This window comes from Petromyzon marinus, chromosome 29 (assembly GCF_048934315.1).
Source record: "Petromyzon marinus isolate PM22_M1 ecotype Great Lakes invasive population chromosome 29, UKy_Petmar_22M1.pri1.0, whole genome shotgun sequence".
NCBI lineage: Eukaryota > Metazoa > Chordata > Hyperoartia > Petromyzontiformes > Petromyzontidae > Petromyzon > Petromyzon marinus.
Genome location: NC_133695.1, coordinates 49,266 through 76,568, shown reverse-complemented (window position 1 = coordinate 76,568; position 27,303 = coordinate 49,266). Strand labels below are relative to the sequence as shown.

Sequence of the window (27,303 nt, the reverse complement as noted above, 5' to 3'; positions counted from 1 at the left end):
CTCTTAAAAATAAAAATCAAACACCATGATGGAAACACTACTACAACATACCTTGAGTGACGTACGGAATCATAACTACAAGGGTACGGTATCAAACTATGAGGTAAAATAAATGTTTAACTTCAAAAGCCTCACACTCTTTGTGCGAGTCAAAAGTATGTCACACCGGGAGGGAAGAGCAGGGGGGAGAGGACTCGACCGGACAGGGGGCACCCCCTCCTTCCAGATTAATTAGTGCAGAGAGTGAGAAAGAAGGATGCACTCGGCAATCTGGAGCATCGGTTTCCCTTTGATGGAGAGATGGCTTGAGGAAGGCAACAGGGAACCATGCCTTGATAAAACTCATTACCTCAATAAATGATACACACACGGACAACACCCCCCCCCCCCCCTCTATAACGCAGAGCGAGATCAAAAAAGTTCCGGTCCTTTGTGAGAGAGCATGACAAAGTAAGCATGTTTTTTTTTTCTCGCAAGAGACGCGCAGAGGGGAGATTTTTCGGATATAAACAGCAACACGACACACACAATTCAGCTCGACAATTCAGCTCGACATCCCAGCTACCAGCAGAAGAAGACGGCCACCATCAGTTCGACAAGAAGACACACAGCAGCTCAGAAGAGGACAGCAAGCCAGCTCCGAGGCATGGCCTCGAGATCAACAATGCGTGTGGTGCATCGCAGAGAAGAGGGGTGAGGTGATGCTCTGTGCTGAGTTCAGCATTGACTGACAGAGTATCGCTGAAAAGTTATTCTCAGCGTCAAGCAATCAACCAGAGAGAGAGAGACGGAGCAAGAGTGAGCGCACAGCAGCGCTACCAGCGTCACTGAGCAAGGGTGTCAGCAGCCAGCGGACAAGCGGTGTGTCCTGATTCGGCTCATCCAGCAGGGGAAAGAGCCTGACCAGCCACCCGTGAGCAAGAGTGTCAGCGGACCAGCGGCGAGCGCGTTCGAGCATCTTCAAGGAGAGGTCGCGTGCGGCGCAGCTCCTCCACCAGTGGAAGGAGCCTGCTGCTGCCAGCGGGCCAGCGCACGAGCGACCGAGCATCTCCAGGACGGGCATCGTGCCGACGCAGCTCATCATCCAACGGCGGAGAGAACCGTCAGCCAACATCAGACACCGAGCGATAGAGGGAACCAGCCATCGTTTATATACCCCTCCCCCACCCTCACACAATAATTTACCAAAGAGACAATCCCACGCACCCACACACTAAGACTAATTATAAAGTGCATGAACCTTCAGCTGGACGTGAAGGCATCACAGCTCATCGAGTGATAAGAATACGTCGTTTATAGGTACATTAATATTTTTTCCTTCTTATTTTTATGTGATTTTACTTCCAATCGCATAAATTACCAATAGATTCATCGATACAAACTAAACTTGTGAAACCTTCGACACGAATCTACACGCTCACAGAGAGAATATCTTGTTAAACCTGTTCCTTTATCATATAATCTTGTTCACGAATTAATTAAAACTTAGCCAAAGATAAGAATCTCCCTTAGGAGGACACGCACACCGTCGCACACCCTTATTCCAAGACATTTCGTTAATTATATAATCTTGCCGTTGACGTATACTTTTGCCTTTGGGGTATAACAATTTGCTTTTATTGCCTTTCGTATGAATATTGTCGCATTCATTTTTAAGGACTTTTATTCCTATTTGCCGTATATGCTCGTGTTACTCTGAGGAAGTAATCAATTGTCCTGTTACCCAGTCAACAAACGTTATTGAGGGTTAAATGTATGGATCAATGAGGGGAACATCTCCTGGAGTACTGTGTTGACAATTTCAAGCATGAGAATTCGCATATTAGAGTGTTAAGGTTTTGTTTAGAAATTAAAATTGCTTAACACAGAAGTGTTTGAGTGTTTTTTTCCTGAGTTCATGCATAATAATCTTAATTATAGCAACTGTATCCTGCGGTGAGATTTGAATTTGGAGACCTGACATAAACACACTAATACATAATCAGTAAATGTTAAAGCGAGAATAATTGTATTATACCGATCTATAATACGAACCTAGACAACGAAGCCGAACTTAATCTGGCGTACTTACAGCACACCTGCATAACTTCATACAATTCGTTGTCTTATCCCGATTGATGATACGACCCTCGTCAGCGAGGCAGGGCCTAATTATCATAACGGCTCGCATTAGCATCATCGCATACATTCGCATAAATTAATACGATCATCCCGTATTAATATGCGCATAATTACATAAATTAACATAATTTTGGATAATTACGCTATTGTCAAAATTTCATTTGAATTGAATTATTTTAATCTAATTTTCAATACCCGGCATATACAACAATACTACTACGGTCAGATTATACTACTATACAATCAGCAGATACTACTATAGTCAATAGATACTACTATAGAGTCAGTAGATACTACTGTAGAGCCAGATGCTACTATAGAGTCACTAGATACTACTATTGTATGTAGGGTGTGTAGGTATATATGCCTACTGGGGGGTAAAAATATTTTTTGAAGGGGGGGGTCGACAATTTTTGGAAACCTTTTAGATCAACTATTTACCACCCGCACTCTATTACTTATTGATTCAGGACTTCCACAAGCCTCTTATAATTTTGTTGATGGACAAATGGACAGACAAACGGAATGCCGGGCTTTCACAATAGTTTAGTATTTGTGTATGTATATGTTATGTTTTTAAGAGAAGTTTTGAAATATATTTTCCCCTGGGCAAAGCCGGGTACTTCCCGCTAGTGTCATAAAAAAATATATATACTGTATATATTTAAAACGACATCTGCTTATACAATGATCTGAATTGTAAAAATATATTGGTATATATTCATGAGATAAATGTATTCTTTGTAAAAAAAAACTATTGTACGGCATAAGCAGTTCCGCTTTAATGGCTTATCAGCAAAAACAATATTGCGGTTTAACTTCCTTAATTTTTGCCAATTGAACAAAACAATATTGTTGTCAAACCAAGGCTGAAACATCGTTTGGTAAGGGTGTTTATTTCTCTGTTCGTCATTTAGAAAGAAATCAGATTAGCTATGAAAAATAATCTAGAAAAATAAACAAAACATTTTGAATGTACATGCATAAATGAGTAAAGTAGATACGAAACGAATACCAGTTTAAAACGTAGGCTTTCGCGACCAGTTTTTATAAAAGAGGTTTTGTGGGTTAGATCGCGTATATAAATGTAGTTAAATCCGCCACCACCCGACAGCCAATTAATAAGTTTCGTCACGTAAACAAAACGTGCCAATTCGTTACTAGTACAGCACACCGGTGTGTTGGAGAGTAAATCCACAACATTTACAATTTGAGTACGACGTTTCGCCAGTAATTACAACTGGCATCATCAAGTAACAGTCAGATTTGTGGAGAAATCCTATTTCGTAAATAGGATAAATGTGACGTCGTTAATTGTGAGCCCTTCAGGTGCAAAGGCCAGAAAGAGCGTTGGGTTAATGAATGCATATAACTTAAAATGGGTATCCACTACCGGTTGGGTTATTCATATGGTAATAAACGTACATTATGTATGGATATTGTTCTTATTCATCCTGTCGTTTGTGTGCACGGAAATCGCAGCGCCTATTATTGTTTGCTCACATTTAAATCCATTCACGTATGGTGACCTATACAGGCATGCAGTTAAACTCGATTATTCCCTTCCAAGCAGCACTAAGCCTGCAGCTATCCGAATGGTTAATTATATTTTATTTTTATTAATTTCGAGTGATCTCTAATTAGTCTTGGCCAGAAGTAATTAGTTCTGCACAGAACGTCAACATTATCAATTGAGTGTCCTTGTTAGCACGCATGTTCTGCCACTGCCCACAGTTGTATTTGGGAGTATTTAATATTCATTTGGTGTTATTTTAGGCTCATGCTGATCATTCGTTCTGTCTGACCAACAAAGCATTTGGCACAAGTGCAATTAATCCTGTACACACCTTCTGTTGATAACTTCGGTAATACATATTTAGTACCAGATATCAGTTTTATTACTTGGCCAGTTTCAACGCTTGTGCTATTTGATTTGGTTTTGGAATTGAGTGCCCTGTTGATTTATGCATCATTGTAACCATTCAATTGCAGCACTTCTTTCACATGTTTAATTTCACTTCTATCACCATCTGAAAATGTCTTAGCCCGATGTATGAGTATCTTGATGAGAGAGGATTTCTGCGTGGGGCGATGGTGTAACTTCATTCATATAGGCGTCAGTATGCGTTTTTTTTCGGTAAACGCTGTGTGTTAGTTTACCGTTTCGGTCGTGCCCGAGCAGAATATCCAGAAATGGGAGAGTTCTGTCAACTTCCACTTCCATGGTGAACTGGATGGACGGGTTTTGCGAGTTGAGATGATTTAGAAATTCGTTAAGTGTATATTTGCCGTGTGGCCAGACCACCAATGTATCTAAACCAAGCAGAGGATCCATACTCTTTGATTCTATTCGGTAAAGTCACGGAGGTAAAAAATTAAATAAAACAAAAATAACGACGTTTCGGCCACAACACAAGTGACCTTCATCAGGTGAAGGTACTATCACGAGGATAACGTTGAAATGAAGAAAGTCAAACCAGGTCGCGTCCTTGAAGCTGTGTGGGAGGAAACAAAACGCTTTGACAAATGAATTAGCATAAACTCATAGAGCACCTACACGGGGGAGGGGAGTTTACAAATGTACAAATGTTGGTGTGAGAGGAAATGACCTGTACAGCAACGTAACGGACCGGCACGGGGGGGGGGGGGGGGGGGGTTTACAAACGTTGTTTTAAAGGGAAATAAGCTGCTGTGAAAGTTTGGTATATCAATACTTGGATAAATATACTGTACCATTGAAAATTAGTTTAATGTTTGGTATGATTTAGAACATCTGTCCAATGATTGCTTAATTTGAAACCATCTTCTCGATTGAAATTGTGTCTGTGTTTGTAAATCTGAATTGCCTCGTGGACAAATCTCTGATGATAACCTATGGGTTTGCAAAGGACCTTAGTATCGGAGAACACTATATCGTGATCACCCACAGCGTTGTAGCAGTGGTCAGCTACGGCAGAAGAATTCGTTCTGCCGTGTTTCAAATCTGATTTGTGCTCGCGAATTTGGTCAGAGACATGTCGCTTCGTCTCCCCGATATAGCAATCACCACAAGTGCAGCTCAATTTGTAAACCCCGGGGTACTGTAAGTCAGGAATGACATCCTTCATGGATGGGATCAGGTCACGGATTTTGTGTACTGTATTTTTGTTTGATTTTATTTTTTACCTACGTGACTTTACCGAATAGAACCAAAGAGTATGGATCCTTGCAGTCACGAAAGCTTCAAATCTAGAATCAAGCAGAGGATTTGAGTGTGCTTGAAGCTATTGCTTTTGCAAATTTGCAATCACAGGAGACAAAGGAGAGCCCATTGCTGCTCCTTCCTTTTGTGTATAGATATTACCTTTCCACAAGAAATAGGTGTTATTTAGACAGTGGGATAACTTTGGGTAAGCCTGTGTTCGAGTAATTTAATTGACTCATTCACTGGAACCCTCATGAAGAGAGAAGTCACATCAACACTTACCAGAATATCATGAAGGTTAAGCTTAATATCTTTATATTTACAAGATGTTCTGAGTTTTTAATGAACGAAACGTCGTACTCCAATTGTAAATGTTGTGGATTTGGCACGTTCTGTTTACGTGACAAACCTTTCTAATTTGCTGTGTCCGGTGGTGGCGGGTTTTAATGACACATTTATTTTTATGCGATCTAACCCAAAAAAATATCTCTATTATGGATAAACGAATACCATTAAATAAAAATAACATGTTTTTAAGTTTTAAGCAAACGTTCTGAAAAAAAACGATGAGATAATAAATGTGAGAATGTACAGCCTTTTGTTGTATGAGCGGCTCCTCACACTGGGTGGCCCATGAATTGGGTTACATCACCATTTATCATCACGCTATTGAGTGCGGGTTTGGTGAATGTGGGAAGCATAAATGTAGTAGCACAGTAAAGTACAACCAATACATTTTTCTGCAAACGTTGACAGGCGAATCCTATAGATGCATTGTGCTATAGGCTCATTGAGTCTTAATTATTAGCTGTGTTCCCAAACAGCTTTTATTTATGGCGGCTCTTTCTGAGTCACGTGGGTAAATAACATTGCCGATGAGACTTAAAGTCGAAAATTGTCAATCCATTTTTCTGCCTAAACAAATGGTAACGCAATACATTGATCATCAGGGCCTTTTGGATGATGGACCTAAAATACATATTTTTAAACATAAAACAGACCTTTATCTGCTCATCAATCAATGTAAATTGTTTTGTGCGAGCAGTCATGCTACTGATGTGAAACAGCACAATTTTGGACGAATGCTGTATTCGTGGCTGTGTATACAGATTGTCAACACTGACTCAACAATGCATTCTAAAATCCAAGATTTGGCAGTCAGAAGCTGGATTATTGTCTCATGTTTCTTCATCTCATTGCACAGCTCACAAGGTATTTATTGCAATGCACAATATAGTGACACACTGTTAATTTGCAACTCGGCGTCCGTCAATCGCCCATTATGTACTGGACTGTGGATGTTTTTTTTCCAAACATTAATTTTTTTCCACTTGATAATTATATTTGCAGCTTGTTTAATATTGGTAGAAGTTTCTTGTTTGATACAGTATTCCCTCGTTATTTACCAACTTGCTATTCGCGATTTTGTTTATCTGCGAATCGCATCTGGAATTCTACATGATTGCATCGAGAGAGAGAGAAAAAGAAAGTGATGAGAGAGAATCTGATGAGATAGATAACCTCTTGAAGCTTTAGAAGCATTGAAAGATGTTGCGCATACGATATTTGTAGGCCGATATCATTATTCACGAAATTTGCAATTCATGAGCATATCTGGAAACATATCCCTCGCCAATAATGAGGGAGCACTGTATTTTTGTTTGTCATTTGTGGGAGGGTGATGGTTGTGTCCATTGGCTCGGCCAAGAACTGCATTACACTTCCACTTATACTGTAGTCACTGATCATTGTAATTTTATTTGATAAAGTTATTTCCATTCAGTGTTAAAGGTGTCTTCAGTTTGTATGTCTGCACTTAGTTTAAAATGTAAGTATATACTCAATTCAGCAGTGGACAGTGCTCCATCCAACGGTAACATTGGAAGTTGTTAGGAGTGTCACATTGGATCAATTGATATATTTAAATGTATTATGCACACAAATAATAATGTATTTAAGCATAATGTATGTTATATTCATATGCCTTGTGTCAATGGTTCACGTGACACCTGCTACCATTAGAAGGAGCTACAATTACCACCGAAAAAGGAATAAATTCGTGCATCAAATTGTTACCCATCACAAGTGATGGAACAACAAGGGGAAAAAACTGTTACAGGCCTTTTAGTTACATGTAAGCACTCATTATTCCATGATTACACCTTCATATATAGAGGCCTGCAGAGCTTGGATAATTATTGGTGCCAGCTTACCATATGGCTGCCTTCCCGATTGTGGTTACTCACGCCTCTGAGTTCGTACTGTGCACGTTACAAGTTGATAGTACGGTTTGTCATGGTGAATTATTGCAATATTTAGTTTTTATCTTAATCTCAATATATATCTCTACATGGTAAGTAGGTATTTTCACCGCAACCGGCAATGCAGATAATTATTAAGACAATTGACAGCAATAGTATGGTACGACCACCTCTTATAAGATGTCTGGCCTGTGTTAAAGTGTAGGCTAAAATATCCCTCGAGAGGCTCTATTGGGCTCCCTCTAGTGGAGGTCCTTCTGTCAGCAGTGGCATGAGCACATAATTACAGGGTTGCACATTTACATTTTGCAATGTTACTAAACTTAATTCAATTTATATGTTGAGGGCCACCCCACATTGCAATTTATATGTTATATGGAGCTCCTAGCAATGCTAAAATTCAAGTAACCCAGAGTGCCAATCCAGGAAGGCCAATCCAGATTGTTTTTGTGATCGTGGAGTCCCAAGTAATGTATAACCTTGCCAATTATACATAGGTCCATAACGTTGATTCTGCAAGTTCACAAAGTATCGGTTTAATTAATTATTGGTGATATATACCCTCAAGTGAGCTGATGTATCCTGAACCAGCTTCGGATTATAAGAAACTAGCTTTACTACCCGGCTTCGCCCGGGACTTAGATTCACCACGCTCGGCCGCCTTTGTCTCCCCAGTGGCGATGTCCACACACCACACCAGTGACTCGTTTGAGGCTGATTCGACCTAGGGGAGGCTCAGGGCCGGTTCAAATAATCGTCACCGGTGGTGGCCGTGACAATCAATTGTGATCTTGTGCTAGTTGACCGCATGGATTCTGTAAATATTCAACCAGCACACACATTTTTCATTGACATGTTTGAGTGTGCTCTATCTTCGTCTGTTGGCAGCTGAAAGTGAATGGGGAGTGACGTACGGACAGGAGGTCATTGCCTCTCCTGGAAGCAGCGTGATTCTTCCCTGTACGTTCAAGTACCCTGAAAAAGGAAAACTAATTTCTGGTCCAGTTTGGATGAAAGACTCAGACTATTCAATTAGTAACATTGTGTACAGTACAAAAGCAGATGAAATTGTGGAGGAATATAGAGGAAGGACATCCCTGGTTGGGGATTTGGATGCAAATAACTGTTCTCTTAAAATCATCCATGCAGAAAAATCTGATGGGCGTAAATACTTCTTTCGTTTTATGACTCATGATAGTTATACTGGAATAGCAGGCATCGAACTTAAAGTGCAAGGTAAGCAAAACAATACCTCCTCCCCCTCCCCAAAGATAGCGATATTCTAAACTACTCTTCGGAACATGCGACACACTGTTAAAGTATGTTTTCTGTTTTTGAAAATGCAGTTAGAAATATAAATGCCAAATCGATGTGATAATGTGCATGTCAAATACAACTCTTTCCATGAAAAGCTGAGCTGTGATGCTGACGTCACAGGCAATTAAGGATTTGAGACATATAGATTACAGGGTAACACCCGTCTCCTTACGCTCAACTGGCGTATGAACGTGTCATTATCCCTGCCCCTTTCTCTGCTTGGCACCGAGTCAGATTCAGATGCCTTGAAAGGGCAGCCTATCATGGTTTGGTCCTGGCTCAGCTCAGCAAATATTAGCTCGCGGAAAACGACTTGTCTCATGATGGCCCCACACTGACTCGGCTAGGATGTTCCAGTGTAAAAGGAGGAATAAAGACAAGAAGAACCACGTATTAAAGGTGTATAGAGGGTGACGAGTGATCACCTATCACCACCGTGTATGTTCTTTCCTACTAGAATGAATAATCATTGTAGAGGAATTTCCCCTCACACCAGCTGATTCACACATTTATTTTTATATGTAGGCTTTCACGACCATTATGATTCCCAATTAAGTTTTTGGATTAAGTCGTGAATGTGTCGTAAACCCTCCTCCACCCGACACAGCCAATTATTAAGGTTTGTCACGTAAACAAAACATGCCAATTACTATTTCAGCAGACCAGTGTGTTTAAAGATTGTTCAACATTGACCGTCATTCCTCATGATACGTGGATCAAGCATCACTCAAGGCATTGGTATGGCAGCAAGAGGAGTTTATGCGAATGCTGTCGCAAGAGGTCACGTTTGGTGCAAACACATTAATTGTTTTAATTTTCAAGCATCCCACACTTGTAGTTGACGTGTTTGAGTGTGCTCTATCTTTTTTAACTTTTAATCTGCTTCTGTTTGCAGATGAAAGTGAATGGGGAGTGATGTATGGACAGGAGGTCAAGACCTGGCCTGGAGGCAGCGCGATTCTTCCGTGTTCATTCAAGTACATTGATGAAGGAAAACGGGTTACTTGGGCAGGTTGGATGAAAAACAAAAACTTTCCATATGATACCATTGTGTACAGCACATCAGGGGAAGTGATGCAGGAATATAGCGGAAGGACATCCCTGGTTGGGGATTTGTATGCAAGGGACTGTTCTCTTAAAATAATTAATACATCAAAAGATGATGGTAGTAGATACTTCTTTCGGTTCACGACGAAAAGTCATTGGACTGGCAACGTTGGAATTCAACTGACAGTGCATGGTACGCAAAACGGGGTGGTACCCCGACAATATACACATTCTAAGATACTGTTACTATTCACGGGGATACATTACTGGAGATTGGAACGAACAATAATCGTCAAAGTTTATGAGCAAAATATGGTTAGGAGGCATACACATTATGTTTAACATATGAACTGTATATATGTAAAATGAATACATATATTGCATAGTATTTATATATTATTTAACTTACCGTAAATAATGATAAATATAAACACATTTGAAAGCGCAAATATAAATTGACATATAATTGAATATTACATCGGTTTATTTATACGTACCGTTATTGAGGCCGTTTCCTTTTTGCTTCGGGGCCATGGATTACAGAAACACAGTACATGGTTTAAACACAGTGCGTGGTTTAAACACAGTGCGGGGTTTAAACACAGTGCGGGGTTTAAAAAAGATTTGTAAAGGAAAGCGCTCGCGCATGAAGAGCGTTGCGTGGGCAACTTTTGCGCTGTTTATTTCGTTGTCCTCCCCCCTCATCTCCAAAGTTCAGCAATTTACAAACTTTGATACTGGAGGTTGCAAGCACCCGGACTGTTTGGTCAGACTTTGGCCGACCAACCAGCTGTCGTCTGTATCTTGTCTCAACATGCCTCCTTCTGGGGTGCATGGATAAATTCAGCCCGTTCCTGGCTGAGATGGTCTGGCAGTCATTGGAAAGGGAACTATACCCTGAAGAAAGTGGCCATTGGACCTCTCTTGAAAAAGCCCTCCCTTGATAAAAATGTATGTATGTGTGTTGAACTTCTTTTGTACCGCACGTAGCCAACCGTGCTAATTGTAGGTGCGAAATGGTCTTACTACAGACCAATCTCTAACCTGCCCTTCGTGGGGTAAGGTTATTGAGAGGGTAGTTGCGCAGTAGTTCGATGACCAAATGTCTATCCACAACAGCGATGATTGTCTACAATCAGAATTTAGGTAGAGACATGGCACCCGAGACAGTCCTAGGTCGTGTGCTGCATGATCTAAGAGCGAGAGATTGCAAGGACCATTCCATATTGGTCCTCCTTGGTCTCTCCATGGCATTTAGCACTGGACCATGGTGCGCTATTGGAGAACTTGCAGTGGTTTTGATCTTAACGTGAGCGTAGGACATAGAGTAATCTAAGGAATGTATTCCTCTGATCCTCTCCCCCTATCCCGTGGTGCGCCTCACACGATGTTCACCGCAGTAAATTACAATGTACAGTTTGTTTGTAATTACCTGCCTATTCTACATATTTATATATTAACATATCTTAGTTTAACACGTAGGCTTTCGCGACCAATATTATTCATAATAAAGGTTTTTTGGGTTAGATCGCGTTATTTATAAATGTGTCGTAACCCTCCACCACCCGACACGGCCAATCAGAAAAAAGTGTCACGTTGACAAAAGACAAATAGTTCACTACTTTAGCCCACCGGTGTGTTGAAGACTGAATCCACAACATTTACAGTTTGAGTACGACGTTTCGCTGGTAATTACATCCAGCATCATCGGGCAATTCGCCAGAATGGTAAAGCCCTCGCTTGCTCCCGGTCTTAAATAGAGCAGCAGAGTGACGTCATCATTTAACTCATTTCAGGTGCAGTGATTTGAGGCGGAGGGGGGGTATTGTAATTATATAATCGATTGGTAATCAGTCACCATTGAATTAACATATCTTAGTTGTGTTGAAAAGTGTTATTTTAGTGTTTGAGTCAGAAATTATTATCTTCGGAACACATCTTACGTTATGTAATGAGTCATTTTGTGAAAATACATTTCAATATACAGTATGGTTTTTCACATTACGTTGAGGCTTTTAAAAAATCAACACAAACATATATCGAGGTATGCCCAGAGTTAGATTAATTGCTATGAATGCAAAATGAAGTGGACAACATTTTAATGCATTTATTACGAAATGACTTTTTTTGACTTTTTTTGCCAATTTAGAAAACTGTATGTCTTTAATACCAACCATTTATTATTATTTTGGTATAATTGCAAATAGACTGTGTAGGAACCACACAAGCATGTTGTCTGATGTATGATCAATTATAATTCCAATTATTTGTTTGAATTTCAGATGCGTATTCACCTCGGAACACCAAAATAGATTTTCAGCCTGACCGAGTGAAAAGGGGCATGAATGTGATTGTGAAATGCGTTACTGACAGCTGGCCCCCAGCACACGACTACAAGTGGAGCAAACAAATGCCTTCTGGGGATATAAAGCCACTGGAAATATTTGGAGAAAAGACAGAACTGCAGCAAGTGCAGGTGGGAGATGCTGGTGATTACCAATGCCAATCAACAAACGTAGAAGGGAGTGGAAGTGCGACAAGAACCCTTCTTGTTTATTGTAAGTCAATGCACATCAATTATTTTATTATCTATATCACTACATTTCTATTAGTTTCCTTACAACATATTACCCAAAAACATTAACTGGAGCCACGACAGGTCCCTGTTAGGTGTCGCGTAGCTAAAATTGGCACCTATTTTATTTTACCAGGTAATGCCCACTCAGCTATATAGCTCTTTTTCAAAAGTGATCTGGCCACAAATAATAGTTCAATGAAGTGGCTTATCACGTGAAAATTTAAAGCAGCAAAATACTCTAAATGTATGCTTCGAAATGTGGAGAGAAAACCAGAGGACCTGGAGAAAACAATCCATGCAACCACGGGGAGAACTTGCAAACTCCAAATATCTAGGCGTCAGAGTCGGGATCAAATCCACAACCTCCTATATGCCAGGCGAGGTAGTTGTACGGCCCAAGTATCCGTTCATCCTGAGGGCTTAGTGTACGTGCTCCAACTCACTGGCTAGGTGGTGCTGGTCGGAGATGCAACGGGCCCTATGGTGTAGTGTTTTGATGAGGGAATTCTTCTGGGCTGGATAGTGGTGGGAGTCAAGCTTTAGATAGGCAATCTGCAAAGCTGTCTCCCCAGCCATGGGGAGACAACCTTCTGAGGATCCAACCAAAACCATCACTTTACCATACATAGCAGGGGTTACCAAAAATATTTCCAAAATCTTAAACAAACACAAGATCCAGGTTCGTTGCAACACAGTACACAAAATCCGTGATTTAATCCCATCTGTGAAGGATGTGATTCCTGACATGTAATACCATGGTGTCTACAAACTGAGGTGTGGTTGCGGCAGCAGTTACATTGGGGAAACGAACCTACATTTCTTGGGGAAACGAAACTACATTTCTCGAACCGCGTTCGTGAACACAAGGCGGATCTGAAACACGGTAGGACCAATACCTCTGCCGTTGCTGGTCATTGTTTTAATGCTGTGGGCTCACACGAAATTTAATTTTCCAAGACGGAGGTACTCTGCAAACCTACTGGCTACCTTCAGATATTTGTTCATGAAGTTCCAGATATATAAACACAGACACAACTTCAACCGAGAAGATGGGTACAAACTGAGCAATCATTGTAAGGACATTATTAACCAGGTAAAGTCTTAACTGACTGTGATGTTTCCATCCTACCTGCCTATGTCAGCTGTTATTTCAGACTCTCTGAGTATATCACCAGGCTAAATATCTGTGAGGCGGCCCAGCCACAGGACGGTCCCCACCACCTCTGGTGGCTGGGACCGTCTCACATTGACATGCTCATCTCTCACATTGACATGCTAATCTCTCACATTTACATTTACGTGTAAGTTCCTTCTCTAGCTCCGCCCACTTACCCTTGGGTTGAGCCCACCAAAATCCTATATAGACTGTTGCAGCAGCTCTTACTCCTATGTCAGCAGTTCTCCTGCTGTATCTGTTCCACCTGATTACGGTCGTTTGTGTTGCGATCGAAACGTCGTGATTTATTTCATCTTATACCTACGTGACTTTACCGAAAGAACCAAAGAGTATGGATTCCTGCAGTCACGAAAGCTTCAAATCAAGACATCACATATAATCAACAATTATTGACTCCTCAAGAGGGTTAGTGATGTTATGCTGCGTACATCTCTGGTGTAATTGCTGCTGTTTAATTTCTGTGTGATAACAAGAATATCAGATGAAGAAAGATGGAATGTCCTGTTATTATTCGACTTTAATGTTGAACAAAATAGTAAATTGACCTTGAAAGTGTTGAATATCCATGCTTCCAAATCAGATAAGGACAACTCATTATATTGCAAAGCAATTTCACTTGTTTATCTTAAACATTTCAAAACTCTGTCAGTTTAAAGACGCAAAATAAAGTCTCACTGACTTAGCTGCAAGATTTCACTTTCATGTTGTTTAGACCAGAAGTCGGCAACGTGGGGCTCCACAGCCGCATGCGGTGGCTCTTTAAGGACTGCTTTGTGCCGTTATTTCTTAAGGACTATCGTATCCTATTTACATGCATTGCAGCTCTGGAAATATTTTTGGACCGCATAAAATAAATATCTCTTCTTATTTTGATTGCCGACCCCTGACCTAGACCTTAGTGTTTTTCACGTACAATTCTTCCTTCGTAGCGGTACCAAACGGTGTGCAGGCTCAGCAAGATGTGCCGGCATTGGTGATCGGGCAGCCGGCCTCCCTGAGCTGTAGTGTAGCGAACGTGTACCCCAGGGGCTCGATAAACATCAGCTGGTGCAAGGATCTCGTCACTGAAGTCACAACGGTTGAAATGGCGCTTCCAGATGGAACTTTCAATATAACAAGCAGGTTTAACCTCATGCCATCAGTCAACCACGATGGGAAGAAGTGTTTTTGCTCTGTCCAGGGCGATTTTCTGCAGTCAACACTCGAGGACTCCATTGTGTTGAAAGTTAAAAGTGAGCTCTGCACTGTGCATTGATATTGACAACGTTCATTGCATTCACATGGTACAACAGGTTTTGGTCATGGTGTCTCCTTGCATTGGAGTAGTTTCTCATCTTGGTTGGCAACTCACAGCCAAGTGGATTTCACACACGTTTATGATTTCAAAATAGAACAACCACTTTATGTCCACTAACTTAGCATTCATCAGGCATGAGTAGCATGCGACAAGACATTTTTATTTGGTAAATTGGTAAAAAAAAATGTGATGGGTCAGAAGGACTCGACTTTGGGCAACCCTTCATTAGGGAATTCCAGATTGGTTTGCAAGCTTTGGAGCTGTATTAATTTCTAATTTCAAGGTGGTTTCACTTCAGATGAGGAGAGATATTCCCTCAGATCCCGACACAATGTGTTACAAAAGGGTCTCAGTTCTCTCCGATAGTATAACTCTTTTTATCCACGGTGATGTGGGCGATGTACATGGAAGATAAAATGATGCACGATGTTTGCTGCAAAATTTGTCCACTTATCTGTGGAAAAGAGACAAATTTGCCATGCGATTCTTCTTATCTGCAAAAAAACGCGGATAATAGGAAGAGCACTTGCCCATCTCTACACCTCCAGAGGGTAATATAACTCTTGCATAACTGTTGCAAATAAGAGTTTTGCTCTAAAATGACAATCAGTAATATACAACTGGATGTAAATGTGGTAAGCGTGTTCTATGGACAATTGTAGAGTTGTGATCCTGATTCATTGGTCCAACATCTTTTCAAGGCCAATAAAATCGGTATTACTTTTTTGGGAAGTCAACAGTGGTCTTCCTATAGAGAGAATGGACCATCACCATGAGCTTTTGGAATTTCCACTGTTGGCTCCAGATGTCCAAATGAGATGGTCATTTGAGCGTGGAGATAATAATAATTTCAATTTATAAAGCGCCCTTAAACAATCGTTCTCAGGGCATGGGTTTAACCAGAAGTGCACAAACCCTGTTGCCATGTTAATTTTCTGCCACTAAATAGAACGTCTAAAACCCCCATCTCTCCATCACAGCAATACTTGACAGTGTGCACGCATAGCATTCTTCTTGACAATATTTTATAATTATCCACTTAGACACCTTTTTTGGGGCTTAAATGAAATTGCCACGCCAAAGTATCGTCAAAATCACAGAGATATATTTCATAAACGTATGCACTACACATGAATTTAAGAATGCTTGCATATATAAGACAATACTGTATTGAAAATAATATGGCGAGTTCAAAAGCAATGCCGGTTTTGTATATGAGGAACTAAACTGACATAATAAATCCACTTCCCTTTCTATGAAGCACAACATAAAACATGAACGTTCTTTTAGCCTCTTGGTCCATTCGACTTCGAGACTGAAGTTAACAAGTCTCATTAGCAGAGTCGGCTGTGATTTACCATTTGTTATTGATAAGAACATTCTCTGTATATTGTCACGGTGAACAACAAAATTAGTCAAACATGTAAAATGATGTGCTTTGATGTTATAAATGTCCAAACTAATGGTCACAAGAATTGCATTTTTAGACCCAATGTGTGTTTATGTCTACACCTCTGTCTCTGCATCACAGCGGTACCAGACAGTGTGCTCGCACAGCAAAATGTACCAGTACTGATGATTGGACAGCCGGCTACTCTGAGCTGCAGTGTGGCGAGCGTGTACCCCAGAGACTTGATAAACATCACCTGGTGCAAGGATGTCATCACTGGAGAGGATCACGAGAATAAAACAGAACTTCCAGATGGAACTTTCCATGTCACAAGCACGTTCAACTTCACACCATCAGCAGACCACTATGGGAAGATGTGTGGCTGCGTGGTACACGGTATAAACCTGCCATCATTGCTCCAGGGTGTCATTGTGTTGCAGTTTGAAAGTGAGCACTGCACTGTCTTATGTGTTGAATATGTGTACAGCTTCTAGATTTGAAACTTTCGTGACTGCAAGGATTCATACTCTTTGGTTTTATTCGGTAAAGTCACGTAGGTAAAACAAAATTAAACAAAATAATTGTTTTATTTTATTTTGTTTTATTTTATTTTACCTACGTGACTTTACCGAATAAAACCAAAGAGAATGTGTACAGCGTTAACACACTGCATTCTATTTTGATTTAAAGCTTTTGTGACTGCAGTAATTCATATTCTTAGCTCTTTCGGTAAAGTCACGTTGAAGGGAAACAATAAAATAATAAAATACATATAAAACAATAAAAATTATCACGACGTTTCGACCATAACGCAAACGGTCATCATCAGGTGTGGGAAAAAAAACAACGGCAAGAAACATTTGAACGAAGTGGCGGTCCGCATTTATTTATTCATTTTTAAGCGGTGTTTGTATTTATTTATAAAAACCATTAGCACCACGGGCAGCGATTTGGCAGTTTATTTAGAAGGTCTTAATTGATTGTTCACGCTTACGGTGGCTTTCAGACAGCATACATTAATTTTTCGTCTCCCCCCTCCTCTTTTCAGAACATAGATGGACTCGTCCTAAACAAACTGCCAAATCGCTGCCCGTGGTGCTAACGTTTTTTTTTATAAAGAAATAAAACACCGTTTATAAATAAATAAATGCAAACCGACACTTCCTTCAAATGTTTCTTGTCGTTGTTTTTTTTTCACACCTGATGATGACCGTTTGCGTTATCGTCGAAACGTCGTGAGAATTTTGTATTGTTTTATATATTTTATTATTTTATTGTTTCCCTTCAACATGACTTTACCGAAAGAGTTAAGAATATGAAACACTGCATTCTATCTGCCATTTCCTCTAGTCAATGAGCATACCTACCAACCAGTAAAGATTATCTCAGCGTGTCAGCTTGTGTAGGAAATGCAAAGCTATATTTACAGGTTATCCATAAAATGTTTAAAGCAGTATGCACATCGAGTATTTTACACTTTTTCATAATATAGATGCCACTTTTAAAACCAACTTTGTGTAAATGAAATTATTAGATTGTTAGATGGCAGTACATTGGATTATTGAAACTATCGGTGCAGAGCTTTGAGTGTTACCAGCTTTTATGGGTGGGATTTTCCAGGTATTCTGTATTCCTCCCACGTTACAAACATTTCTAAATAGAAATGGATGATATTGTCCTACCTTAATGCAAAGAATGAAATAATATGTATGATATAAATGAGTTAATCACTGCAATACCTTGAGGTAATTGGTTTCACTGGGTTGCAATTTCTAAGTCTTATCACAAGAGTAATATATAAAAAAATATTGATACCAAAATAAATGTATTACAGGTAACATTTGGTAAATGAATGCATTTACTTTCAACAGGTACTCTTGAATGGAAATACATTATATACGGAACAGCATGCTTCTTAGCCTTAATGTTTGTGCTCGTGTTTATTATTTTAAAGAAAAGAAACGGTAAGTCATATTTATCTGTAATTATTTGCATGAGTTTTATTTAAGGTTAAAGGTTGTGGGGTCATCACAGCCAATTGCATTTATTGCCACCACACCTGTCATTGCTTCCTTTTTCTAGATCCTGTAGTTGCAAAAGTGACAACCGATCCCCCAGACCGAGCCTTAAAACATCCAACAATCTGAATGTTTCCTTTGGTCAGTGACCATCTGATGACTGCCACTCAATCTTGATGATGCAGCTTGAGAGACTGCACAGACGTTGTGAATAGGGTGGTGACATCGCCTCCGCTTGTTGTAGAAGTTCAAGGCTCAAATCCAGCAGCCACCCTGATGAATCCAGTATTCCCTCATTATTCCCTCAATTTTGGCGATCCGTGCATCACATATGGAACTCGACGTGACTGCATCGAGAGAGAGAGAAATGTATGAGATAAAGTGATGAGAGAGAATGTCATACGACAAAGTGATAAGATATAAAGTCACGAGAGATAAAGTGATGAGATACAAGATAGGTTCTCGTAGGCCGATATAATTCTCAACGAAAATTGCTATTGCCATGCATCGTCGCGACGTATCGCAAATAACGAGGAAACACCACTGTCGGTATATAAGCCACAATACTGCGCTCCGTCTTCACAGCGGACAAAGATCCCCTTACATCATTTGAAAGAGTAGGCTATTGTGTGCTGGCGTCATGGTCCTGGAAATTACCTGAGATAGCAATAAAGTCCACCTATACTGCAAAATAAAAACTTGGCAGGAGCTCGCAAACGGCACATCAGAGGGAAAACAATCATAAAACGAACTAGATTCGAAGCTTTCGTGACTGCAGGAATTACTCTTTAGTTCTTGCGGTAAAGTCACGTAGAAAGAAATTCAATAATAATAGAATACGACGTTTCGATTGCAACACAAGCAACCATCATCAGGTACAAATGACCTGATGATGGTTGCTTGTGTTGCAATCGGAACGCCGTATTCTATTATTTAATTACATTTCTTTCTACGTGACTTTACCGCAAGAACCAAAGAGTAATCATATAATGATCACTATTTACTATCGAGGACATTCCCTGGAAAATATGACAGGTGTGCAAATATGCAAATTTTTTTTTATTGTAAATGAAAGTGCTAAAACAGGAAAAAAAATTGTATTTACAAGTCACTGCTCATGTCCCCCCCCCCGCTTTGTGCTCGGGTTGTTGGTGGGAAAACTCGCGATTTTGTCTTAAACACACCAGAGATTAGGTAAAATTGTGCCTGTTGTAGTTATGTTGTGATTATAATGTGTTGTTATGGGTGTTGTGGGTAGAATTTAGTTGCGGTTATAGTGTGGTGATTATGGTTATGTCTATCGTAAACAATGTCGTTATAATGTTCTATGATTGTGGTTACGTTTTGGTTGTCCTTCCCCCACAATCTCCGATTAGCGCGGTTGGCTACGTACGGTGCGAAAGAAGTTACATACGACGTGGTTATATTGTGGTTATGGTTGTCATAATGTGGTTATGGTGACGTTTTATTTGTCAATGTAGCTATGGTTATAGTTATGGTTGCAAGACGTAACTCTGCTCGTATTCACAGCGTTATTAAACTTTGACTTTCATATGCATTTTATATAATAGTTGGCCATTGCAGCTTAAACAATCCTGGAATGTAATGTCTTTTCACAGCAAGGACATCCACTCGGAATGAAGAGGCGGAAGACAACATTTACTGGGATGTGGTTTTTCAGGGTTCTAAAACTTGAACCCAGTATTCAGACACGGGCATGAGAAGAGGGGGCAAGGAGTCTATATACTATGTACCATTTTTATCAGCTAAAGCCGACTGTATAGTTCTTTCTCAGAAGCGACCTGGTCACAAATGATAGTTCAAGTGGCTTATCATCACGTCTAAATAGCAGCCAAATACTCTAAACGTGTGATGTTGATTCACAATATGTAGGGTAAAACCGGAAACCCCGGAGAAAAATCCACGCGACCACGGAGACACGCAAAGCTCCAAATTTACAACAGGCGTCAGGGTCGAACCCATAACCTGCTGTATAGCAGGCGAGGCAGATAACATCACCCCAGCGCAGCCTCCTGTCCTACTGACGGGATGACAAAGCCATATCCGAGGGTCATCTGCCTTGGAGGCTCAGCCCTTCCACTTGGCAGCCCTTTATAAACATCCACTGGCAATTGGACATGAGGACCTCCTTGGCTATTTGCCTCTTCAGCTGCCTGCATGCACATTTTTTTCCCTTCAAAACAAATTCCAACCGTGCAACTTACGAAAACCATTAATTACCTTCGATGTTTATATATTCTACAATATATCATAGTATTGCCATGGCGCAGTAACCCTAGTAGCTATGGCATGCAAGAAGAATATGCGTTGATGCCTCAGTATTGATGCAAATCCTCAGGAATTCATACTCTTTGGTTATTTCGATAAAGTCACGTAGGTAGAAAAATAAAACAAATAATATATCACGTATCGATCGCTTATGTTGCGATCGAAACGTCGTGATATATTATTTTTTGTTTCATTTTCTAGCTACGTGACTTTACCGAAAGAACCAAAGAGTATGGATTCCTGCAGAATTGATGCACATGTGCATTCATACATCCACCAACACAACCATCCACGTGTAAATTTTGATTTAAAGCTTTCGTGACTGCAGGGATTCATATTCTTGGTTATTTCGGTATTGTTTCCCTTCTATGTGACTTTACCGAAAGAACCAAGAACATCCACATGTAGTCATACATTCATATATACATGAATACATTCATCCGATGTATATGCAGACATGCATTCTAACGTGTTCTTATGCGTATGTATTCATACTTGCATGCATTACAATATTAATTTATACGCACATTCCGACATGCATGTATGTTTAACTTCTTTCGCACCATTTATGCGTTCATACATTTATCCAAATATACATGCAATCATAAAAAGCAAACACATGCAACCTCGCATATGCGCTTGGTAGAGGTGTTGCATTGATTTGGACTGATTTATTATAAGCAGTAAGCCATTAAACACTTTTTTTAAATATAATTGCTTAACAGTTCTGTGAGCCAACTTCTCTGTTTGCATGTTTTTCAATGTGTATGTAAATAAGTTCTGCTTTTATGGATTAATTTTAAGACTAGTTGAAAACCATCGAAGGGTCAATGCAAAAACAAGTGGCAGAACTTTATTTTTTTGTCGGTCAAAGTGCTTTAGAGTGTAAAATACAGTACCTATTTGGAAATGATGTTACTGTGGTGTATTGTTTGGTACACTGCACTTCCATTTAAGAGGTCGTCAGTTCAATTCGATCGGCTGGCACGGCAGTTGAAACAATGGGGAAATATTATTTATTCTCCATCGCCTCTGTTCACCCAGCAGTATGAGCATAGCACAGTCGATTGGCAGGTTGTATTTGGTGCGGTAAAGTGTGGGTACTCCCACCCCTTGCAAGATGTTTGGCAGCGTAGAAGAGTAGGTCAAATTTCCTTCAGGGCTCTTGTTGAGCAACAACTTACTCTCACTTCGACATGTAGAAATGAGAGACTTCAACAGAAATTTGGTCACAGTTCTGTGAACAGCTGAGAGGGCGTACAAAATTCATGCTGCTTATTTAGTCGATATGTGTGAACATATTGGGAATGCATATTTAGCTTTTTTTTATGAAGTTAATTTATCGTTATTCATCTCATGTCTATCATGCCAACTGATGATCCATTTGTGGGTTGCGCTACGAATCCGGTGAATCGAGTTCGATTCCCGCTCATGACCAACACCAGTGACGATTATCTGAACTGGTCCTGGGCCTCCCATGACGTTGACTCCGCCTCAAATAAGTATTGTAAAAGATAACATTAGCAAATGTCAGTGAAATTACTGTATTGTTACCATTCATAGATATGGTTCTAAACATATTTATTATACATTTTGTATATAAGCACATACAGTATTACAACCAACAAAATGTGTTGCAGGCATATATCTCCCATTATCTTACTGTAATGTCAGATACCAAATAGAGCATTGAATAACATTGCAAACTCAATGAATTTTGTGGTAAAAAAGTCCAGAAGAGAGCATGGCGGGTAGGTTTTCTCGATATAATTAGGCAAAAAGGATGCAGTGGGTGGGAGGTGTGCAGCGTGGGGGAAGGCCGGTTTCCAAGACAGGCATTGGAATGGTCTCCATGAGTATAGCGACCAACGGGAAGGCTGAAGACCATATGACAGGAGACTGTGAGGGCAGATCTTGGAGGTCGCATGTCTATTGTGCAGCAGCTGGAGGATCTGGAGGAGGGTAAAACATATGGTGGCATCAACGGTTTTGGCCAAAATGACATCTTAATCTTGCCCCAAGGGCTCACAGAACTGTTACAGTCCTGTAGGCTGTGTCTCGTGTCATGGATGAATGGCACAGCAGGCTGTTACTCCTTGGAAGGTGTGATGGGATCTCTGGCCACGTTGCGATTGGTATCGGCGGCTGCCTGAATGGCCTCCATCATCTTGGCATGTTGTTGCTTCTTTTCTTCTCCGCTTTGCAGGCCTGGGTTGCACTGGATTTTCTGTTTGTAAATGCACATCCATCACACACCAGCATGAATTACATCATGGTAATACTTATAATGCAGTACAATAATAATTGGATTCATATAGTTTCTGAATGCAACTGGATCTCAAGTCATAATAATTTTAACTAGTAACTCGTGCAGTATTCACTCACTCTCATAAAGAACGACTAAAGAGTCGTAAAGAACCACAGACAAGGAGGAAGGCAGCTGGGTTATGAGTTGGTGCCAACAATTGCCCAAACTTTGCGGTCTTCTATATATTAAGGTGTTATTATCCCAATAATGAGTGTTTGTATGTTGGAGGGAACCTGAGAGCACAGTGAAAACCAACATGTGTGAGGGGGAAACACTCTATCCCATAAGGCAGCATAGGTGGAGTCCACATTTTTGCTGTACTGTCTTTGGCAAGCCAGGATATGACACCTCGACACCCACTGGAAGGGAGTTTCACAACATTTGTGAGATCCACCAACCCTCACCTCCATAGTGCTGGATTACACCTCCGTCCAGCCACATGAGTAAATTAATGATTAATTGAACTTTGCAAGTAGTTTTTACATCTATGTTGAACCTAATTGGTATACTATAATACGTGACTGCATCACATATTTGTTAACTCATTGGGCCATAGACTTTAGTATGATTTGACCGATTTAAACTTTAATGCAGGACAGAATGCAGGATAGTGTGTTGCGGGTGTGCATAACACAATGTGTTATTTGTAGCTTGGAAGTTTCGGAGAACATTAATGCATAGTCTTTGTTCACTGTCAGATGAAGGCCTCCGCACATATTGAGTCACGGGAGTTGTTTGACCATATTTCACCAAGTTGGTTTGCACCGTTGGTGAACGGTGGCCCAGGGCTAGTTCAGATATCACCACTGATATTTGCCATACTTATCTACGAGTCTTAACATCTGGCTTATCTATAGGTCACAATGAACAGGACTGGGTCAAATTCTAGGATGCTAATTATTGTAGAGGAAATAGGAATTTCAAGCAGTAATATAACCTGTCACCTCTTTGGACGCTTGTATTAAACATTAAGTGAGATTTCCTTAATTTGCTGTTGAAAGCAGTTTAAGGTAGAATAAATACATTCAGAGATGGCCAGGTGTCAAATCAATGAGCCTGCACCACAGAGATCTTGAGATCCTGGGTTGCAAATTGGTTACGGTTGCCTTTCATCAAACATGATTCTCAAGTGTAATGTATTGGTCTTAAACCAATAAATACAATTACTGTACAAAACAACTCCTAATACTTTTGATGCTGCACTTAATTTGCCCCAAATGGTTTCCAACAGCGACACAGCCAAACGAGTGATTGATACGTTGAGTTACTACTTCCCGTAATATTCATATTCATGAGCTATTCAAGCTATTGATACGATTCTTGTATCAGTTTTACCGCCTGATACTTGACAAATTGTGACATTTTGACTTTCAAATGTTTATCTAGTGAATGTTAAGGACTTGGCACAATAAATATCCACAATTCAGATATTTCACAAGCACGTTGTGTTAATTCTCGAACGCACGTCGCTGTGCGTATCGTGATCGGAGCATGAATGAAATCGCTGCATGCCTAATCGTAAGCCACACCACAAACACACGCTAGTGGATGTATGGCTGTAACAAAGTTTAAACCTGGCTTGGAGCGGTGGTACAGCAGTTAGCGCATTTCCCTCAGAACCCGGCTGAGTTTGATTCCTGAACACGGCTATCATCAGTGGCGAACGATATATCAGGTCCTTACCTGTCAACCCCCCCAAAAAACCCCTCACCAAGCCAGTGACATGCGCGGTGAAGTGTGGTCAAACAAGGCACATTCATGACTGACAGCGGAGAGGCCTTCATCCAATGGTGGACTGACAGAAGGGCCGAAAAGTAAAAATCATGAAGACAAAACTGAGTTGCACCTTCTCAATGCTCCGGCTACGCTCCGGAGAAGGCCCGAGCAGCATCCACGAAGCCCATGCGCTCACGGCCACCAGGCCCATGCCCATGAGACCTCGACTCCTGTAGGACATGACTGCCCCCAGAGAACGTTCTTCACTTGGCCTTGTCCTTGATTGACCAACACCACCACCAGCTACAGGACAGTTAAACCCAACAGCACACCCAGAACCCAGTCACGAATTCACCAACACGGCCACACGAGCAGCGGACGCCCTTGAGCCGCGTGCTCCTGGCCGCCAGTTGGTGGCCTAGGACGCAAAACAACCCGAACCGGCGGGGCTGCTTCACTCAACAAATATTCGCTATTAATCGTGGATTTATCTTTTGCGGACGATGACCTTCGCGATGATGGGCTGTAGATTGTGTAAGTACACGCAACGCGAACGACAGAACAGTGCATTTACAAAGCAACTGTACAAGCTTCAAATCAAGATTGTACAGGCAACTTCCACGTTGCCTCTCTGGTGCCATCCAGTGGCTCGAGTGTGTCATCCGATTTTAAGTGAAAAGTAAATAGGATCAGCAGCACACAAGACGCCTTCATATTCTATCGGCCTCTTCACAATACCGATAAGGGTATGTTTTACACGTTTAATCTGTCACACAGCTATCTGGGAGTGCATAACTTCAACAGAATTGGGACCTCCTTTGCTAGTACCAAAATATGAGATGAGGTTTTCCCCGTTTTTCTGGCAACAAAACAGGTGTTAAGATGTTAAACCACACTGAAACCTTTTACATATTTTGGTACTAGCAAAGGAGGTCCCATGATGTAGCTGCTTCACCCGAGCTCTCATTACTCTGATAGTGAAGTTGTCTTTGTGCCGTACGCCTTTTGGCGTCCTCTGGTCTAACAGCGTTTTGGGACTCGGCTCGAAAGAAAACTGTCTCTGGTGTGGACCAGTTTCAAAGTATTGTGGTTAATGCAGACATGATTCCTTGTAAAAGGTTTCAGTTTGGTGTTTTAACATCTTAACACCTGTTTTGTTGCCAGATAAAAGGGGAAAATCTAATCTCATACTTCAACAGAATTGGTTTAATACAAGCAACTTCTGGATCGGTTTCGACATTCAGTGTCTTATCGTCAGCAGGCAGGTTTTTTTATTTCACCAGGCAAGGCTCACTGAGCTATAAAGCTTTTTTCAGATGCAACCTGGCCACAAAGGCTCGCTCAACGAAGTGGCTTATATTGTGGAAATGCATAGCAGCCAAATAAACGCGTGATGTTGATTATAAATATGGAGGGAAAAAAACCGGAGGACCCGTGGAAAAATCCACGCGACCCCGGGGAGAGAGATGCAATCTCCAAATATACAGCAGCAGCAGGCGTCAGGGTCACCCACGACCTCCCGTATACCAGGAGGTTGTGTATAACATCTCCCAGCCACCGTGGCGCGCCCAGGTTAGGATGCGACTGGAGCTATTCATTTTTAAATCTCGATTGAAAATTAATTTATTTAGAGTTGCTTTTTGTTTAGTTTGTTGTCCTTTCCCCACATCTCTGATTAGCACGGTTGGCTACGTACAGAGCGAAATAATTTCTACATACACAAGAAGTTCAACGTACACTATACATAAGCAAGAACTCTTCTCTGAGGGTCCTCCTGTGATGCAAAACTACATCACGTGACATTGTCACTCGACCTTCATTGTGCCCTCCAAGCAGGAGAATTGTCTACTTATTTCTAGATTTGAAGCTTTCGTGACTGCAATGATTCATACTCTTTGGTTTTATTCGGTAAAGTCACGTAGGTAAAACGAATTAAAATAAAATAAACAATTAAAACACGACCACTTGGTGCAGCGATTTTGGCTGTGACTGGTCCCACCTGAAGACGGAAGCTTGCGTTGCCTCCGAAACGTCGTGTTTTAAATGTTTATTTTATTTTAATTCGTTTTACCTACGTGACTTTAACGAATAACACCAAAGAGTATGTCTACTTATTGTTACTTATTATATTCTTATTGTTACTTATATTTGTTGTTACTTATATTCTACACCTAGCCCATAATTGGTAACATGCCTCAATCAAGGATAATAAAGACTTTATACATAAAAAAGTGTGACATACTTAATCTTTCCTTATCAATGGTTGCTTTAGACATTAAGGTAAAACTACATTTAGTAAATGAATTACAGCCCATGTGTGCCTTTTTAAAGCAGTGCGATTAACAAATATGTAGCTTTATATATCAAATTAAAATCAAATCAAGTTTTATATACTATTTGGTTCTTTCGGTAAAGTCACGTAGGTATAAAATAAAATAAATCACGACGTTTCGGGCGCAACACAAGCATCTATCATCAGGTGGGAAAGCATGGTCTGCTGCTGAGGCAGACTGTTTTAAAAGGTTTGAAATGGGTGTAGCTCAAGGGTTATAAAGAAGTGGCCGGGGTTAGTGATGTTAATGTGAGAAATTAGCATGTAA

The 27,303-nt window shown here is 40.6% G+C and overlaps 1 protein-coding gene and 1 long non-coding RNA gene across 4 annotated transcripts; one reads left to right on the top strand and one right to left on the bottom strand.

Annotated features, from left to right (window-relative positions):
• Positions 1–426: 426 nt before the first annotated feature.
• Positions 427–24,417, top strand: LOC116947396 (sialoadhesin-like). Of its 3 annotated transcripts, none has more exons than XM_032963083.2 (9): positions 427–1,299; positions 6,415–6,517; positions 8,455–8,802; positions 9,779–10,123; positions 12,213–12,488; positions 14,615–14,917; positions 16,514–16,819; positions 18,244–18,336; positions 20,010–24,417. In XM_032963083.2, exons 2-9 carry the CDS (start codon positions 6,436–6,438, stop codon positions 20,084–20,086), a joined length of 1,830 nt encoding a protein of 609 aa, XP_032818974.1. In that variant the 5' UTR covers positions 427–1,299; positions 6,415–6,435; the 3' UTR covers positions 20,087–24,417. The 3 variants fall into 3 exon arrangements, with proteins under 3 accessions (XP_032818974.1, XP_032818973.1, XP_032818975.1); XM_032963082.2 differs by lacking the exon at positions 427–1,299 and adding an exon at positions 2,889–3,005; XM_032963084.2 differs by lacking the exon at positions 427–1,299 and adding an exon at positions 2,899–3,005 and having other exon boundaries at positions 9,779–9,895.
• Positions 19,437–25,358, bottom strand: LOC142929325 (uncharacterized). Its single transcript, XR_012945595.1, has 2 exons — positions 24,834–25,358; positions 19,437–22,906 (listed from the first exon to the last, which is right to left on the bottom strand). It is a non-coding gene; the product is annotated as an uncharacterized LOC142929325 (long non-coding RNA).
• Positions 25,359–27,303: the final 1,945 nt, after the last annotated feature.